Raw genomic sequence first — 17,812 nt, 5'->3', positions numbered from 1 at the left:
GTAAATATAAAGACCCAGATGGTGAATATAAAGACCCAGATGGTGAATATAAAGACCCAGATGGTAAATATAAAGACCCAGATGGTAACCCAGATGGTAAATATAAAGACCCAGATGGTAAATATAAAGACCCAGATGGTAAATATAAAGACCCAGTCGATCTAAACAACTGGAGGCCCCTTACACTTCAATGTTGTGATGCAAAGATACTAGTGAAATGCAGAGCACTCAGAATTAAAAGGGTTTTGTTCATCCTGATCAGACAGGTCGTTTACATGGACGATACATTGGAGATGATATACGACAACTACTAGAAATAATAGAATGTTATAGCAGATTTTGAAAAGCCTTTGATAAAGTAAGACTGGATTTTATTTATAAATGCCTGGATTTTTTCAATTTCGGTAATTCTCAATTAATTTGGGTAAAAATAATGTATAGCAACCCCAGGTGTAAAATAGTAAATAAGAGCTACTTCTCAGAGAGTTTTGAATTGTCAAGAGGAATTAAACAAGGGTGTCCGCTGTCACCATATCTATTCGTTATGGACATCGAAATACCAGCAATTAAAATCAGATCCAATAACAACATTAGATGATTAGAAATCATCAAGTTTTATATTAACTTCTCTAGGGTAGGGGGCAGCATTTGGAATTTTGGATGAAAAGCATGCCCAAATTAAACAGCTCTCTACTCAGGCCCAGAAGATAGGATATGCATATAATTAGTAGATTTGGATAGAAAACACTCTAAAGTTTCCCAAACTGTTAAAATAATGTATGTGAGTATAACAGGACTGATTTGGCGAAAACCTGAGAAAAATCAATTCAGGAAGTAGGACGTTTTTGTTGTTGTTGTAGTTTTCTATTCAATGCCATTCCAGTGTCCATTGACTCCAATTGCAGTTCCTATGCCTTCCACTAGATGTCAACAGTCTTTAGAAATTGTTTCAGGCTTGTATTCTGAATAATGAGGGAGTAAGAGCAGTCTGAATGAGTGGACCCTGCCGTGTCACAGAGCTTTTTCATGCGCAATCCCGAGAGAGTGCCTTTCTTGCTTACCTTTTATATTGACCACGTTATTGTCCGGTTGAAATATTATCGATCATTTAGGCTAAAAACAACCCGAGGATTGAATATAAACATCGTTTGACATGTTTCTATGAACTTTACGGATACAATTTAGATGTGTTTTGTCTGCCTGTTGTGACTGTGTTTGACTGTGGATTACTGAAGAACTGAAGAAAATGCGCAAACAAAACTGAGGTTTTCGGATATAAGAGAGACTTTATCGAACAAAAGGAACATTTATTGAATAAATGAATGTCTTCCGAGTGCCACCATATGAAGATCATCAAAGGTAAGGGATTAATTTTATCTCTATTTCTGACTTGTGTAACTCTTCTACTTGGCTTGTTACTGTTTGTAATGATTTGTCTGCTGGGCGATGTTCTCAAATAATCATAAGGTATGCCCCCAGGTAGTGAGGGTAGGCAACAACATCTCCTCCCCGCTGATCCTCAACACTGGGGCCCCACAAGGGTGCGTTCTGAGCCCTCTCCTGTACTCCCTGTTCACCCACGACTGCGTGGCCACGCACGCCTCCAACTCAATCATCAAGTTTGCAGACGACACAACAGTGGTAGACTTGATTACCCACAATGACGAGACAGCCCACAGGGAGGCGGTGAGGTCCCTCGGAGTGTGGTGTCAGGAAAATAACCTCACACTCAACGTCAACAAAACTAAGGAGATGATTGTAGACTTCAGGAAACAGCAGAGGAACACCCCCTATCCCATCGATGGAACAGTAGTGGAGAGGGGTAGCAAGTTTTAAGTTCCTCGGCATACACATCACAGACAAACTGAATTGGTCCACTCACACAGACAGCATCGTGAAGAAGGCGCAGCAGCGCCTCTTCAACCTCAGGAGGCTGAAGAAATTCGGCTTGTCACCAAAAGCACTCACAAACTTCTACAGATGCACAATCGAGAGCATCCTGGCGGGGCTGTATCACCGCCTGGTACGGCAACTGCTCCGCCCTCAACCGTAAGGCTCTCCAGAGGGTAGTGAGGTCTGCACAACGCATCACCGGGGCAAACTACCAGCCCTCCAGGACACCTACACCACCCGATGTTACAGGAAGGCCATAAAGATCATCAAGGACCTCACCCACCGAGCCACTGCCTGTTCACCCCGCTATCATCCAGAAGGCGAGGTCAGTACAGGTGCATCAAAGCTGGGACCGAGAGACTGAAAAACAGCTTCTATCTCAAGGCCATCAGACTGTTAAACAGCCAACACTAACATTGAGTGGCTGCTGCCAACACACTGACACTGTCACTGACTCAACTCCAGCCACTTTAATAATGGGAATTGATGGGAAATGATGTAAATATATCACTAGCCACTTTAAACAATGCTACCTTATATAATGTTACTTACCCTACATTATTCATCTCATATGCATACGTATATACTGTACTCTATATCATCGACTGCATCCTTATGTAATACATGTATCACTAGCCACTTTAACTATGCCACTTTGTTTACATACTCATCTCATATGTATATACTGTACTCAATACCATCTACTGTATCTTGCCTATGCTGCTCTGTACCATCACTCATTCATATATCCTTATGTACATATTCTTTATCCGCTTACACTGTGTATAAGACAGTAGTTTTGGAATTGTTAGTTAGATTACTTGTTGGTTAGTACTGCATTGTCGGAACTAGAAGCACAAGCATTTCGCTACACTTGCATTAACATCTGCTAACCATGTGTATGTGACAAATAAAATTTGATTTTGATTTGATTTGAATCAAAAGACCATTTATTTTGGTATTGCCCTCAGTAACACTACCTAGTAACATTCAATAATGTTAAATATCACTGGAGTCACATTCTGACACAATGATGCCTGTTTCTGGTCTCAGGTTCAGTAATGGCTGGAAATGCACAGCATTGATCTAAAATTTACCTAGAAAGATTTCTGTTAGGAGATCTGGAGAGACCGGGTCAGTCAATTACTAATATACTAATACTCTTAGTAAAAGTATTTATCTGTGGATTCTATTCAATTAGATTGAAATTGTACATTAAACATCACAGCATAGTTGAAAGATATGTGTTGCGTAGAAACACAGTGTGTGGCCAGCAGAGATAGGTGGGATGGGCTGAGGGTGACCAGCAGAGATAGGTGGGATGGGTTGAAGGTGACCAGCAGAGATAGATGGGATGGGCTGAGGGTGACCAGCAGAGATAGATGGGATGGGCTGAGGGTGACCAGCAGAGATAGATGGGATGGGCTGAGGGTGACCAGCAGAGATAGATGGGATGGGCTGAGGGTGACCAGCAGAGATAGATGGGATGGGCTGAGGGTGACCAGCAGAGATAGATGGGATGGGCTGAGGGTGACCAGCAGAGATAGATGGGATGGTTGAAGGTGACCAGCAGAGATAGATGGGATGGGCTGAGGGTGACCAGCAGAGATAGATGGGATGGGCTGAGGTGACCAGCAGAGATAGGTGGGATGGGCTGAGGGTGACCAGCAGAGATAGGTGGGATGGGCTGAGGGTGACCAGCAGAGATAGATGGGATGGGCTGAGGGTGACCAGCAGAGATAGGTGGGATGGGTTGAAGGTGACCAGCAGAGATAGATGGGATGGGCTGAGGGTGACCAGCAGAGATAGATGGGATGGGCTGAGGGTGACCAGCAGAGATAGATGGGATGGGCTGAGGGTGACCAGCAGAGATAGATGGGATGGGCTGAGGGTGACCAGCAGAGACAGATGGGATGGGCTGAGGGTGACCAGCAGAGATAGATGGGATGGGCTGAGGGTGACCAGCAGAGATAGATGGGATGGGCTGAGGGTGACCAGCAGAGATAGATGGGATGGGCTGAGGGTGGCCAGCAGAGATAGATGGGATGGGCTGAGGGTGACCAGCAGAGATAGAATGGATGGGCTGAGGGTGACCAGCAGAGATAGATGGGATGGGCTGAGGGTGACCAGCAGAGATAGATGGGATGGGCTGAGGGTGGCCAGCAGAGATAGATGGGAGGGGCTGAGGGTGACCAGCAGAGATAGATGGGATGGGCTGAGGGTGACCAGCAGAGATAGGTGGGATGGGCTGAGGGTGACCAGCAGAGATAGATGGGATGGGCTGAGGGTGACCAGCAGAGATAGATGGGATGGGCTGAGGGTGACCAGCAGAGATAGGTGGGATGGGCTGAGGGTGACCAGCAGAGATAGATGGGATGGGCTGAGGTGGCCAGCAGAGATAGATGGGATGGACTGAGGGTGACCAGCAGAGATAGATGGGATGGGCTGAGGGGACCAGCAGAGATAGGTGGGATGGGATGAGGGTGACCAGCAGAGATAGGTGGGATGGGCTGAGGGTGACCAGCAGAGATAGGTGGGATGGGCTGAGGGAAGCTGAGGGTTGGGATGTGGAACTGGAGACAAGTGGGATTGGAGTTGCTGTGTGAGAGACAGAATGATGGTCAAAGATAAAAATAAATAAAAAAGTCAAAATAAAACATAAAACATAATAAATGTATATTTGAATGACACTAAGTGGCAGTGTTTTGACAACTAATGTCGGTTTGCCTGAGGCTGATGCCGTGCAGGTGTTTGTACACATGTATATACACACACTCTCATTCAAATAAACACATACAAGAACACACACATACATGTAATAGTACCAGACATGTACACACATACATGTAATAGTGCCAGACACACACACATACATGTAATAGTGCCAGACACACACAACATACATGTAATAGTGCCAGACACACACAACATACATGTAATAGTGCCAGACACACACACATACATGTAATAGTGCCAGACACACACAACATACATGTAATAGTGCCAGACACACACACATACATGTAATAGTGCCAGACACACACAACATACATGTAATAGTGCCAGACACACACACATACATGTAATAGTGCCAGACACACACACATACATGTAATAGTGCCAGACACACACAACATACATGTAATAGTGCCAGACACACACACATACATGTAATAGTGCCAGACACACACAACATACATGTAATAGTGCCAGACACACACAACATACATGTAATAGTGCCAGACACACACACATACATGTAATAGTGCCAGACACACACAACATACATGTAATAGTGCCAGACACACACAACATACATGTAATAGTGCCAGACACACACACATACATGTAATAGTGCCAGACACACACAACATACATGTAATAGTGCCAGACACACACACATACATGCAATAGTGCCAGACACACACAACATACATGTAATAGTGCCAGACACACACAACATACATGTAATAGTGCCAGACACACACACATACATGCAATAGTGCCAGACACACACAACATACATGTAATAGTGCCAGACACACACAACATACATGTAATAGTGCCAGACACACACAACATACATGTAATAGTGCCAGACACACACAACATACATGTAATAGTGCCAGACACACACAACATACATGTAATAGTGCCAGACATGCACACATACATGTAATAGTGCCAGACACACACACATACATGTAATAGTGCCAGACACACACAACATACATGTAATAGTGCCAGACACACACAACATACATGTAATAGTGCCAGACATACACACATACATGTAATAGTGCCAGACACACACAACATACATGTAATAGTGCCAGACACACACAACATACATGTAATAGTGCCAGACACACACAACATACATGTAATAGTGCCAGACACACACAACATACATGTAATAGTGCCAGACACACACAACATACATGTAATAGTGCCAGACACACACAACATACATGTAATAGTGCCAGACATGCACACATACATGTAATAGTGCCAGACACACACACATACATGTAATAGTGCCAGACACACACAACATACATGTAATAGTGCCAGACACACACAACATACATGTAATAGTGCCAGACACACACACATACATGCAATAGTGCCAGACACACACAACATACATGTAATAGTGCCAGACACACACAACATACATGTAATAGTGCCAGACACACACAACATACATGTAATAGTGCCAGACACACACAACATACATGTAATAGTGCCAGACACACACAACATACATGTAATAGTGCCAGACATGCACACATACATGTAATAGTGCCAGACACACACACATACATGTAATAGTGCCAGACACACACACATACATGTAATAGTGCCAGACACACACAACATACATGTAATAGTGCCAGACACACACACATACATGCAATAGTGCCAGACACACACAACATACATGTAATAGTGCCAGACACACACAACATACATGTAATAGTGCCAGACACACACAACATACATGTAATAGTGCCAGACACACACAACATACATGTAATAGTGCCAGACACACACAACATACATGTAATAGTGCCAGACATGCACACATACATGTAATAGTGCCAGACACACACACATACATGTAATAGTGCCAGACACACACAACATACATGTAATAGTGCCAGACACACACAACATACATGTAATAGTGCCAGACACACACACATACATGTAATAGTGCCAGACACACACAACATACATGTAATAGTGCCAGACACACACAACATACATGTAATAGTGCCAGACACACACAACATACATGTAATAGTGCCAGACACACACACATACATGTAATAGTGCCAGACACACACAACATACATGTAATAGTGCCAGACACACACACATACATGTAATAGTGCCAGACACACACAACATACATGTAATAGTGCCAGACACACACAACATACATGTAATATATTGGCATTGATGTTATGATTTTTTTGTTTCATTGTTGTTTTCTTCTTTTCCTTTTTTTTTCTCTTAAGATCTCCTGATTGGGGGTTCTTTCTCCTGGTTGTTGGTCCATTGGGGGTTCTTTCTCCTGGTTGTTGGTCCATTGGGGGGGTTCTTTCTCCTGGTTGTTGGTCCATTGGGGGGGTTCTTTCTCCTGGTTGTTGGTCCATTGGGGGTTCTTTCTCCTGGTTGTTGGTCCATTGGGGGGGGTTCTTTCTCCTGGTTGTTGGTCCATTGGGGGGGTTCTTTCTCCTGGTTGTTGGTCCATTGGGGGTTCTTTCTCCTGGTTGTTGGTCCATTGGGGGGTTCTTTCTCCTGGTTGTTGGTCCATTGGGGGGGTTCTTTCTCCTGGTTGTTGGTCCATTGGGGGTTCTTTCTCCTGGTTGTTGGTCCATGGGGGGGTTCTTTCTCCTGGTTGTTGGTCCATTGGGGGGGGTTCTTTCTCCTGGTTGTTGGTCCATTGGGGGGGGTTCATTGGGGGTTTTCTCCTGGTTGTTGGTCCATGGGGGGGTTCTTTCTCCTGGTTGTTGGTCCATGGGGGTTCTTTCTCCTGGTTGTTGGTCCATTGGGGGGGGGTTCTTTCTCCTGGTTGTTGGTCCATTGGGGGTTCTTTCTCCTGGTTGTTGGTCCATTGGGGGTTCTTTCTCCTGGTTGTTGGTCCATGGGGGGGTTCTTTCTCCTGGTTGTTGGTCCATGGGGGGTTCTTTCTCCTGGTTGTTGGTCCATTGGGGGTTCTTTCTCCTGGTTGTTGGTCCATGGGGGTTCTTTCTCCTGGTTGTTGGTCCATGGGGGGGGGGTTCTTTCTCCTGGTTGTTGGTCCATTGGGGGGGGTCTTTCTCCTGGTTGTTGGTCCATTGGGGGGGTTCTTTCTCCTGGTTGTTGGTCCATTGGGGGTTCTTTCTCCTGGTTGTTGGTCCATTGGGGGGTTCTTTCTCCTGGTTGTTGGTCCATTGGGGGGGTCTTTCTCCTGGTTGTTGGTCCATTGGGGGGGGGGGGTTCTTTCTCCTGGTTGTTGGTCCATTGGGGGTTCTTTCTCCTGGTTGTTGGTCCATTGGGGGGGTTCTTTCTCCTGGTTGTTGGTCCATTGGGGGGGTCTTTCTCCTGGTTGTTGGTCCATTGGGGGGGTTCTTTCTCCTGGTTGTTGGTCCATTGGGGGGGTTCTTTCTCCTGGTTGTTGGTCCATTGGGGGGGTTCTTTCTCCTGGTTGTTGGTCCATTGGGGGGGTTCTTTCTCCTGGTTGTTGGTCCATTGGGGGTTCTTTCTCCTGGTTGTTGGTCCATTGGGGGTTCTTGGGGGTGGGTTTCATTCTCCTGGTTGTTGGTCCATTGGGGGGTCTTTCTCCTGGTTGTTGGTCCATTGGGGGTTCTTGGTTGGGTGGGGTTTCATTCTCCTGGTTGTTGGTCCATTAGGGGGTCTTTCTCCTGGTTGTTGGTCCATTGGGGGTTCTTGGGGGTGGGTTTCATTCTCCTGGTTGTTGGTCCATTAGGGGGGTCTTTCTCCTGGTTGTTGGTCCATTGGGGGTTCTTGGGGGTGGGTTTCATTCTCCTGGTTGTTGGTCCATTGGGGGTTCTTGGGGTGGGTTTCATTCTCCTGGTTGTTGGTCCATTGGGGGGGGGGTTCTTTCTCCTGGTTGTTGGTCCATTGGGGGAGGGGTTCTTTCTCCTGGTTGTTGGTCCATTGGGGGGTTCTTTCTCCTGGTTGTTGGTCCATTGGGGGGTTCTTTCTCCTGGTTGTTGGTCCATGGGGGGGTTCTTTCTCCTGGTTGTTGGTCCATTGGGGGGGGGGGGGGTTCTTTCTCCTGGTTGTTGGTCCATTGGGGGGGGGTTCTTTCTCCTGGTTGTTGGTCCATGGGGGGGGTTCTTTCTCCTGGTTGTTGGTCCATGCTCTTCTCTGGTTCTTGGTCCATTGGGGGTTTCTTTCTCCTGGTTGTTGGTCCATGGGGGGGGTTCTTTCTCCTGGTTGTTGGTCCATTGGGGGGTTCTTTCTCCTGGTTGTTGGTCCATTGGGGGGGTCTTTCTCCTGGTTGTTGGTCCATTGGGGGTTCTTTCTCCTGGTTGTTGGTCCATTGGGGGGGTTCTTTCTCCTGGTTGTTGGTCCATTGGGGGTTCTTTCTCCTGGTTGTTGGTCCATTGGGGGGGGGTCTTTCTCCTGGTTGTTGGTCCATTGGGGGGGGTTCTTTCTCCTGGTTGTTGGTCCATTGGGGGGGTTCTTTCTCCTGGTTGTTGGTCCATTGGGGGTTCTTTCTCCTGGTTGTTGGTCCATTGGGGGGTCTTTCTCCTGGTTGTTGGTCCATTGGGGGGGTTCTTTCTCCTGGTTGTTGGTCCATTGGGGGGGGTTCTTTCTCCTGGTTGTTGGTCCATTGGGGGGTTCTTTCTCCTGGTTGTTGGTCCATTGGGGGTTCTTTCTCCTGGTTGTTGGTCCATTGGGGGGGGGTTCTTTCTCCTGGTTGTTGGTCCATTGGGGGTTCTTGGGGGTGGGTTTCATTCTCCTGGTTGTTGGTCCATTAGGTTCTGCTGGGGGGTCTTTCTCCTGGTTGTTGGTCCATTGGGGGTTCTTGGGGGGTGGGTTTCATTCTCCTGGTTGTTGGTCCATTGGGGGGGTCTTTCTCCTGGTTGTTGGTCCATTGGGGGTTCTTGGGGGTGGGTTTCATTCTCCTGGTTGTTGGTCCATTAGGGGGGTCTTTCTCCTGGTTGTTGGTCCATTGGGGGGTTCTTGGGGGGTGGGTTTCATTCTCCTGGTTGTTGGTCCATTGGGGGTTCTGGGGGGTGGGGTTCATTCTCCTGGTTGTTGGTCCATTAGGGGGGGTTCTTTCTCCTGGTTGTTGGTCCATTAGGGGGGTCTTTCTCCTGGTTGATGGTCCATTGGGGGTTCTTTCTCCTGGTTGTTGGTCCATTAGGGGGGTCTTTCTCCTGGTTGTTGGTCCATTGGGGGGTTCTTTCTCCTGGTTGTTGGTCCATTGGGGGGTTCTTTCTCCTGGTTGTTGGTCCATTGGGGGTTCATTTTCTCCTGGTTGTTGGTCCATGGGGGGGTTCTTTCTCCTGGTTGTTGGTCCATTGGGGGGGGAGGTTCTTGGGGGTGAGGTTCTTTCTCCTGGTTGTTGGTCCATTGGGGGGGTTCATTCTCCTGGTTGTTGGTCCATTGGGGGTCTTTCTCCTGGTTGTTGGTCCATTGGGGGTTCTTGGGGGTGGGGGTTCATTCTCTTGGTTGTTGGTCCATTGGGGGTCTTGGGGGTGGGGTTCATTATCTTGGTTGTTGGTCCATTGGGGGGGTTCTTGGGGTGTGGGGTTCATTCTCTTGGTTGTTGGTCCATTGGGGGTTCTTGGGGGTGGGGTTCATTCTCTTGGTTGTTGGTCCATTGGGGGTTCTTGGGGGTGGGGAAAGGAATTCATTGTATTTTTAATTGTAATTTTTCTTCTTGGGAGGGGTCTGAGACAGATACAGAGAGGGAGGTTTAGTCTATAGAGAGACAGAGAGGGGGTTTAGTCTATAGAGAGTGAGACAGAGAGGAGGTTTAGTCTATAGAGACAGAGAGGGAGAGTCTATAGAGACAGAGAGAGAGAGGGAGGTTTAGTCTAGAGAGAGAGAGAGAGACAGAGAGAGAGTTTAGTCTATAGAGAGAGAGACAGAGAGGGGGTTTAGTCTAGAGGGAGAGAGAGTCTATAGAGACAGATACAGAGAAGAGAGTTTAGTCTATAGAGAGAGACAGAGAGGGGTTTAGTCTATAGAGACAAATACAGAGGAGAGAGATCTAGAGAGAGTGAGACAGAGAGGGAGGTTTAGTCTATAGAGACAAATACAGAGAGAGAGAATGGTTGAGGGACAGCTAGTGGGGGATCTTGAAGGGTTTAGCTTCACATTTTTTGGCCCGGTAGTAGATTTGAAGGGTTCGGCTTCACATTTTTTTGGCCCGGGTAGTAGATTTGAAGGGTTGAGGACATTTTTTTTTGGCCCGGTAGTAGATTTGAAGGGTTCGGCTTCACATTTTTTTGGCCCGGTAGTAGATCTGAAGGGTTCGGCTTCACATTTTTTTTGGCCCGGTAGTAGATCTGAAGAAGGTTCGGGCTTACATTTTTTGGCCCGGTAGTAGATTTGAAGGGTTCAGGCTTCACATTTTTTGGCCCGGTAGTAGATTTGAAGGGTTCAGCTCTCACATTTTTTGGCCCGGTAGTAGATTTGTCAACGTGTCCTTGAGCATTGACCCTGGATGCTTCTGGGTAAATACATTATTTTACATTTTTTTTGCTCTCTCTATTTGACTACTGCAGTCATTACTGTAGGATGAAGAGAAACACAGAGGAGAGGTCTCAGTGGGGCTGTAACAGATGGTCCTCCAAAGTCAGAGAGAGAGAGAGAGAGAGAGAGAGAGAGAGAGAGAGAGAGAGAGAGAGAGAGAGAGAGTCTCCTCTCATTCGTTTGTGTGTGTGTGTGTGTGTGTGTACTGTCTTTACAGCCGTTACCTCAAATTCTCTCCCCTTCTCCCCTCCCCGTCGCTCAGCTCTCGTCCTGGCCGCCCTCCAAAGCTCCCTGGGATTCGGGACTCCAGGCTCCTCCACCCTGAGGTTCTGCTGTCACCTGGAATGGTCTCTCACGCAGGTAAGATGTGTGTGTTTGTGTGTGTTTCTGTGTGTGTGTTCCTGTGTGTGTGTTTCTGTGTGTCTGTGTGTTTGTGTGTGTTTCTGTGTGTGTGTTTCTGTGTGTGTGTGTTTCTGCGTGTGTGTTTCTGTGTGTGTTTGTGTGTGTGTGGGGGGGATAAGGAGGCTTTCCCATGTTCAGCAGAACATAGGACATGATGAAACATCTTTCTGCAGAGAGGGAGGTTTAGTCCGATCATCATTAGTATGCAAATTGTCATGCTTAGACTCATATGTCACTACTGTAGGTTTTATTTATCACACACACACAGAGAGGGTGGAGAGGGAGGGGGGTTCTATAGAGAGAGAGAGAGGAGGAGAGAGAGAGAGGGAGAGTCTATAGAGAGAGAGAGAGAGGTTTAGAGAGAGAGAGACAGAGAGGGGGTTTACTCTATAGAGAGAGAGAGAGAGAGAGAGAGAGAGGGAGAGAGAGAGAGAGAGAGAGAGAGAGAGGATGGATGGATGGATGGATGGATGGATGGCGAGGGAGCAAGATACAAGAAGTGGAAGGGATGGAGGGACAATCAGATGGAGGAGAGACATTCATTACAGCAACATGAGGGAGCTCCTTAACACAATGAGGAGTCTCTCTCACTGCCTCTAGAGACCAGGTTTAGCCTCTTTACACTAGTCTAGAGAAAGATACAGAGAGGGAGGTTTCTCTCTCTCTGTTGCTCTCTTCTCTATCTGTTGCTCTCTCTCTCTGTTTAGTCTCTAGAGAAAGATACTCTCTCTGTTGCTATAGAGAGTGAGACAGAGAGGGAGGTTTAGTCTATCTCTCTGTCCCTCTCTCTGTGCCTCTCTCTCTGTTCCTCTCTCTCTCTAGTCTCTCAGGGAAAGGCTTTAGTCTCTTGCTCTGTGTCGCCTCTCTCTCTGTTGCTCTATCTCTGCCGGTCTCTCTCTCTCTCAGACCAGGGAGGTCTGTCTAGTCTGTCTGTCTGTCTGTCTGTCTGTCTGTCTATGTCTGTCTGTCTGTCTGTCTGTCTGTCTGTCTGTCTGTCTGTCTGTCTGTCTGTCTTTCTCCACTCATTAGGCTGCATTGTCAGACAGACAAACAGACAGACAGACAGATGAAGTGTTTATTCGGGTTCTCTTCAGAGTGCTCATTTAAGGGCCCTTATATGCACCTGCACTGGAGGAGGAGTGGAGGGAGGGAGAGAGGGAGGGAGGGAGAGGAGGGAGGGAGTTTAGACTATAGGAGAGGAAGGACGGAGGGAGGTAGGTTTAGTCTATAGAGAGGAGGGAGACAGTTTAGTCTATAGAGACAGATACAGAGAGGGAGGTTTAGTCTATAGAGAGAGAGACAGGGAGGGAGGTTTAGTCTATAGAGACAGAGAGGGAGGTTTAGTCTATAGAGAAAGATACAGAGAGGGAGGTTTAGACTATAGAGAGAGAGACAGAGAGGGGGGTTTAGTCTATAGATAGAGAGACAGAGAGGGAGGTTTAGTCTATAGAGAGAGAGAGGGAGGTTTAGTATATAGAGAGAGAGAGGGAGGTTTAGTCTATAGAGAAAGATACAGAGAGGGAGGTTTAGACTATAGATAGAGAGACAGAGAGGGAGGTTTAGTCTATAGAGAGAGAGAGGGAGGTTTAGTCTATAGAGAGACAGAGAGGGAGGTTTAGTCTATAGAGAGACAGATACAGAGAGGGAGGTTTAGTCTATAGAGAGAGACAGGGAGGGAGGTTTAGTCTATAGAGAGACAGAGAGGGAGGTTTAGTCTATAGAGAGAGAGAGGGAGGTTTAGTATATAGAGAGAGAGAGGAGGTTTAGTCTATAGAGACAGATACAGAGAGGGAGGTTTTTAGAGACAGAGAGGGAGTAGTCTATAGAGAGAGAGACAGGGAGGGAGGTTTAGTCTATAGAGACAGACAGAGAGGGAGGTTTAGTCTATAGAGAAAGAAACAGAGAGGGAGGTTTAGACTATAGAGAGAGAGAGGGAGGTTTAGTATATATAGAGAGAGAGGGAGGTTTAGTCTATAGAGAGAAAGATACAGAGAGGGAGGTTTAGTCTATAGAGAGAGAGACAGGGAGGGAGGTTTAGACTATAGAGACAGAGAGGGAGGTTTAGTCTATAGAGAGAGACAGAGAGGGAGGTTTAGTATATATATAGAGAGGGAGGTTTAGTCTATAGAGAAAGACAGGGAGGGAGGTTTAGACTATAGAGAGACAGAGAGGGAGGTTTAGTCTATAGTAGTCTATAGAGACAGAGAGGGAGGTTTAGTCTATAGAGAAAGATACAGAGAGGGAGGTTTAGTCTATAGAGAGAGAGACAGGAGGGAGGTTTAGTCTATAGAGACAGAGAGGGAGGTTTAGTCTATAGAGAGAGACAGAGAGGGAGGTTTAGTCTATAGAGAGAGAGAGGGAGGTTTAGTATATAGAGAGAGAGAGGGAGGTTTAGTCTATAGAGACGAGGTTTACTCTATAGAGATACAGAGAGGGAGGTTTAGTCTATAGAGAGAGAGACAGGGAGGGAGGTTTAGTCTATAGATAGAGAGACAGAGAGGGAGGTTTAGTCTATAGAGACAGAGGTTTAGTCTATAGAGACAGAGGAGGTTTAGTCTATAGAGAGAGAGACAGAGAGGGAGGTTTAGTCTATAGAGAGTGAGACAGAGAGGGAGGTTTAGTCTATAGAGAGAGAGACAGGGAGGAGGTTTACTCTATAGAGAGTGAGACAGAGAGGGAGGTTTAGTCTATAGAGACAGAGAGGGAGGTTTAGTCTATAGAGAGAGAGACAGGGAGGGAGGTTTAGTCTATAGATAGAGAGACAGAGAGGGAGGTTTAGTCTATAGAGACAGATACAGAGAGGGAGGTTTAGTCTATAGAGAGAGAGACAGAGAGGGAGGTTTAGTCTATAGAGAGTGAGACAGAGAGGGAGGTTTAGTCTATAGAGAGAGAGAGACAGGGAGGGAGGTTTACTCTACAGAGAGTGAGACAGAGAGGGAGGTTTAGTCTATAGAGACAGAGAGGGAGGTTTAGTCTATAGAGAGAGAGACAGAGAGGGAGGTTTAGTCTATAGAGAGAGAGACAGAGAGGGAGGTTTAGTCTATAGAGAGAGAGACAGAGAGGGAGGTTTAGTCTATAGAGACAGATACAGGGAGGGAGGTTTAGTCTATAGAGAGTGAGACAGGGAGGGAGGTTTAGTCTATAGAGAGAGAGACAGAGAGGGAGGTTTAGTCTATAGAGAGAGAGACAGAGAGGGAGGTTTAGTCTATAGAGACAGAGAGGGGGGTTTAGTCTATAGAGACAGAGAGGGGGGTTTAGTCTATAGAGACAGAGAGGGAGGTTTAGTCTATAGAGAGAGAGACAGAGAGGGAGGTTTAGTCTATAGAGAGAGAGACAGAGAGGGAGGTTTAGTCTATAGAGACAGAGAGGGGGTTTAGTCTATAGAGACAGATACAGAGAGGGAGGTTTAGTCTATATAGAGAGATACAGAGGGGGTTTAGTCTATAGAGACAGATACAGAGAGGGAGGTTTAGTCTATAGAGACAGAGAGAGGGGGTTTAGTCTATAGAGAGAGAGACAGAGAGGGAGGTTTAGTCTATAGAGAGAGAGACAGAGAGGGAGGTTTAGTCTATAGAGAGAGAGAGGGGGGTTTAGTCTATAGAGAGAGAGACAGAGAGGGAGGTTTAGTCTATAGAGACAGAGAGGGGGGTTTAGTCTATAGAGACAGATACAGAGAGGGAGGTTTAGTCTATAGAGACAGACAGAGAGGGGGTTTAGTCTATAGAGACAGAGAGACAGAGACAGGGAGGTTTAGTCTATAGAGACAGAGACAGAGAGGGAGGTTTAGTCTATATAGAGAGATACAGAGAGGAGGTTTAGTCTATAGAGAGTCTATAGAGACAGAGAGGGAGGTTTAGTCTATATAGACAGAGAGGGGGTTTAGTCTATAGAGACAGATACAGAGAGGGGGTTTAGTCTATAGAGAGAGAGACAGAGAGGGAGGTTTAGTCTATATAGAGAGAGAGGGAGGTTTAGTCTATAGAGATACAGAGAGACAGAGAGGGAGGTTTAGTCTATAGAGACAGATACAGAGAGGGGGTTTAGTCTATAGAGACAGAGACAGAGAGACAGGAGGTTTAGTCTATAGAGAGAGAGAGGGAGGTTTAGTCTATAGAGAGAGAGACAGAGAGGGAGGTTTAGTCTATATAGACAGAGAGGGGGTTTAGTCTATAGAGACAGAGACAGAGAGGGGGTTTAGTCTATAGAGAGAGATACAGAGAGGGGGTTTAGTCTATAGAGACAGATACAGAGAGGGGGTTTAGTCTATAGAGACAGAGAGGGGGTTTAGTCTATAGAGACAGATACAGAGAGGGGGTTTAGTCTATAGAGACAGAGAGGGGGTTTAGTCTATAGAGACAGATACAGAGAGGGGGTTTAGTCTATAGCACATATGTCAGAGACAGAGGGGGGTTTACATAGAGACAGAGACAGAGAAGGGGTTTAGTCCCTAGAGGATGATCTTGATTTATTATTAGAACAGAGAGGGAGGTTTAGTCTATAGACCGCAGCAGAGCCGGCAGCCCGCAGATCTTTAGAGACCAATACAGACATTTCCAGGGAGGAGGTTTACAATGCAACGGTGACGTTTACTATAGAGAGCAGTAGGTTTAGTCTATCAGAGACAATATTTAGTCTATAGAGACAGCAGGGGGTTGTCAGCATCACAGTACAAATTAACTTTCAGATACAGATCAAAAATGGCAAAACGGAAGGTGGACACTGAGAAGGGGGTTTAGTCTATAGAACAGAGAGGGGAGTCAGGGAGGGAGGTTTACTCTATTTGAGACAGAGAGGGGTAGCTGGACAAAGGGGAGGTTTGTCTTCTGTGTGGAGAAAGTGAGGCGGTTTAGTCTATAGAGAAAGATACAAGAGGGGGTTTAATCTAGAGAGAGAGAGACATTATGAAACAGAAAGGGCGGTTTAGTCAAAAACAAGAATATGGACATGGAACAAAGGTTTAGTCTATAGAAAGGCAGAGGAATCTAAAACGAGGCCTCAAGTCTATAGAGAGTCTATAGAGACAGAGAGGCTCTGTTCTATAAAGCCAAATCACAAGGCCAGGTTTAGCTATGTCAAGGCCAGTTTTATTTTGGCAGAAGAGATAGCTAAATCAGCCGGGCCATTTACGGAGGGGGATTAGTCTATAGAGACAAAACTGCATGATTAAAGTTTGTGATAGAAGGGGGTTTGTCCCAGAAAAAGGCAACTCAGAGAGGGGGGTTTTTAAATGTTGAGTCTGAGCAGAAACACCATTGTCGAGAGAGTAGACCATACAGAGAGGGGGGTTTGTCCATCAAGACTAAAAGAGCAGCTTGTGAAAAGGGAAAAGATTTCTATTGCATATTCCTTGGCTCTATGGATGAGAGCACCGACATTTCTGACATTGCCCAGTTGTCAATTTTCATAGAGACAGATACAGAGAGTGGACTCCAGCCTAAGCGTGACAGAGGAGTTTTTGGCTTTTCCTATGCATACAACTACAGGGGCATGATTTGTATGAAGAGGGGGGTTTGTCTATAGAGACAGATAAATGAGATGGAGCTGTCTTAGGGAGAAAGAGAGGGGGTTTAGAGAACAGATACGGAGCACCTGCGTTTAGTCTGTAGAGACACAGGAGCGGACTGGTTTAGTCTATAGAGGAGAGAAGATACGGGAAAAGAGGGAGGTTTAGTCTATAGAGAAAACGAGACAGGTGAGCTGACAGCTTATCTATAGATCAGACACCAGGAAGGGGTTTAGTCTTGAAAATGGAGGGGGTAATAGAGACATCATCAGATACGCACAGTTAACTTTATCAGAGCCAAAGGTTTGAATCTATAGAGACAGTTCAAGGCATTTCTGACGGAGTTAGAAACGGAGCATGGTGATTTGCCTTATCACACAGAGGTGCGATGGCTAGAGACAGAGGAAAGGTGCTTAGAGACAAAGATGTTTAGTCTATAGAGACAGAGATTTGTCTGTTCTTGGACAGACAAAGGGAAAGACACAACACAACTAGTCTATAGAGACGAAATGTTTCTGTGTGAAATGGCTTTTCTAGTGACATTAGATACAGAGTCATCTGAATGCAAATGAACTTGCAGCAGCAGGGTCGGGATCGTGTCATCTCTGATATGTACAGTACAGTGAAGGCATTTAAAACCAAACTGACTCTGTGGGAGACGCAGAGATGCGGAAAGAAAATTTGAGCCACTTTCCCAGCAGCCAGACCATAGAGAGAGAGAAGAGAAGTTTAGTCTATAGAGACAGTGCGAGACAGAGAGGCACAGTTGGCTGATAAAATAGGTAT

At 46.2% G+C, this 17,812-nt stretch overlaps 1 protein-coding gene across 1 annotated transcript in view; it reads left to right on the top strand.

Annotated features, from left to right (window-relative positions):
• LOC127915541 (dachshund homolog 2-like) overlaps positions 1 to 17,812 on the top strand; it is a 66,687-nt gene that overhangs the window by 31,437 nt on the left and 17,438 nt on the right. The window contains exon 2 of the mRNA XM_052495716.1: positions 11,384 to 11,481. Coding sequence (XP_052351676.1) covers positions 11,384 to 11,481 — 98 coding nt within the window. The remainder of the gene's footprint in view (positions 1 to 11,383; positions 11,482 to 17,812) is intronic.

Source organism: Oncorhynchus keta, chromosome 35 (genome assembly GCF_023373465.1).
Source record: "Oncorhynchus keta strain PuntledgeMale-10-30-2019 chromosome 35, Oket_V2, whole genome shotgun sequence".
NCBI classification, from domain to species: Eukaryota; Metazoa; Chordata; class Actinopteri; order Salmoniformes; family Salmonidae; genus Oncorhynchus; species Oncorhynchus keta.
Note: the sequence above shows the minus strand (reverse complement) of the source record. Positions and strands in the feature narration are given on the sequence as shown.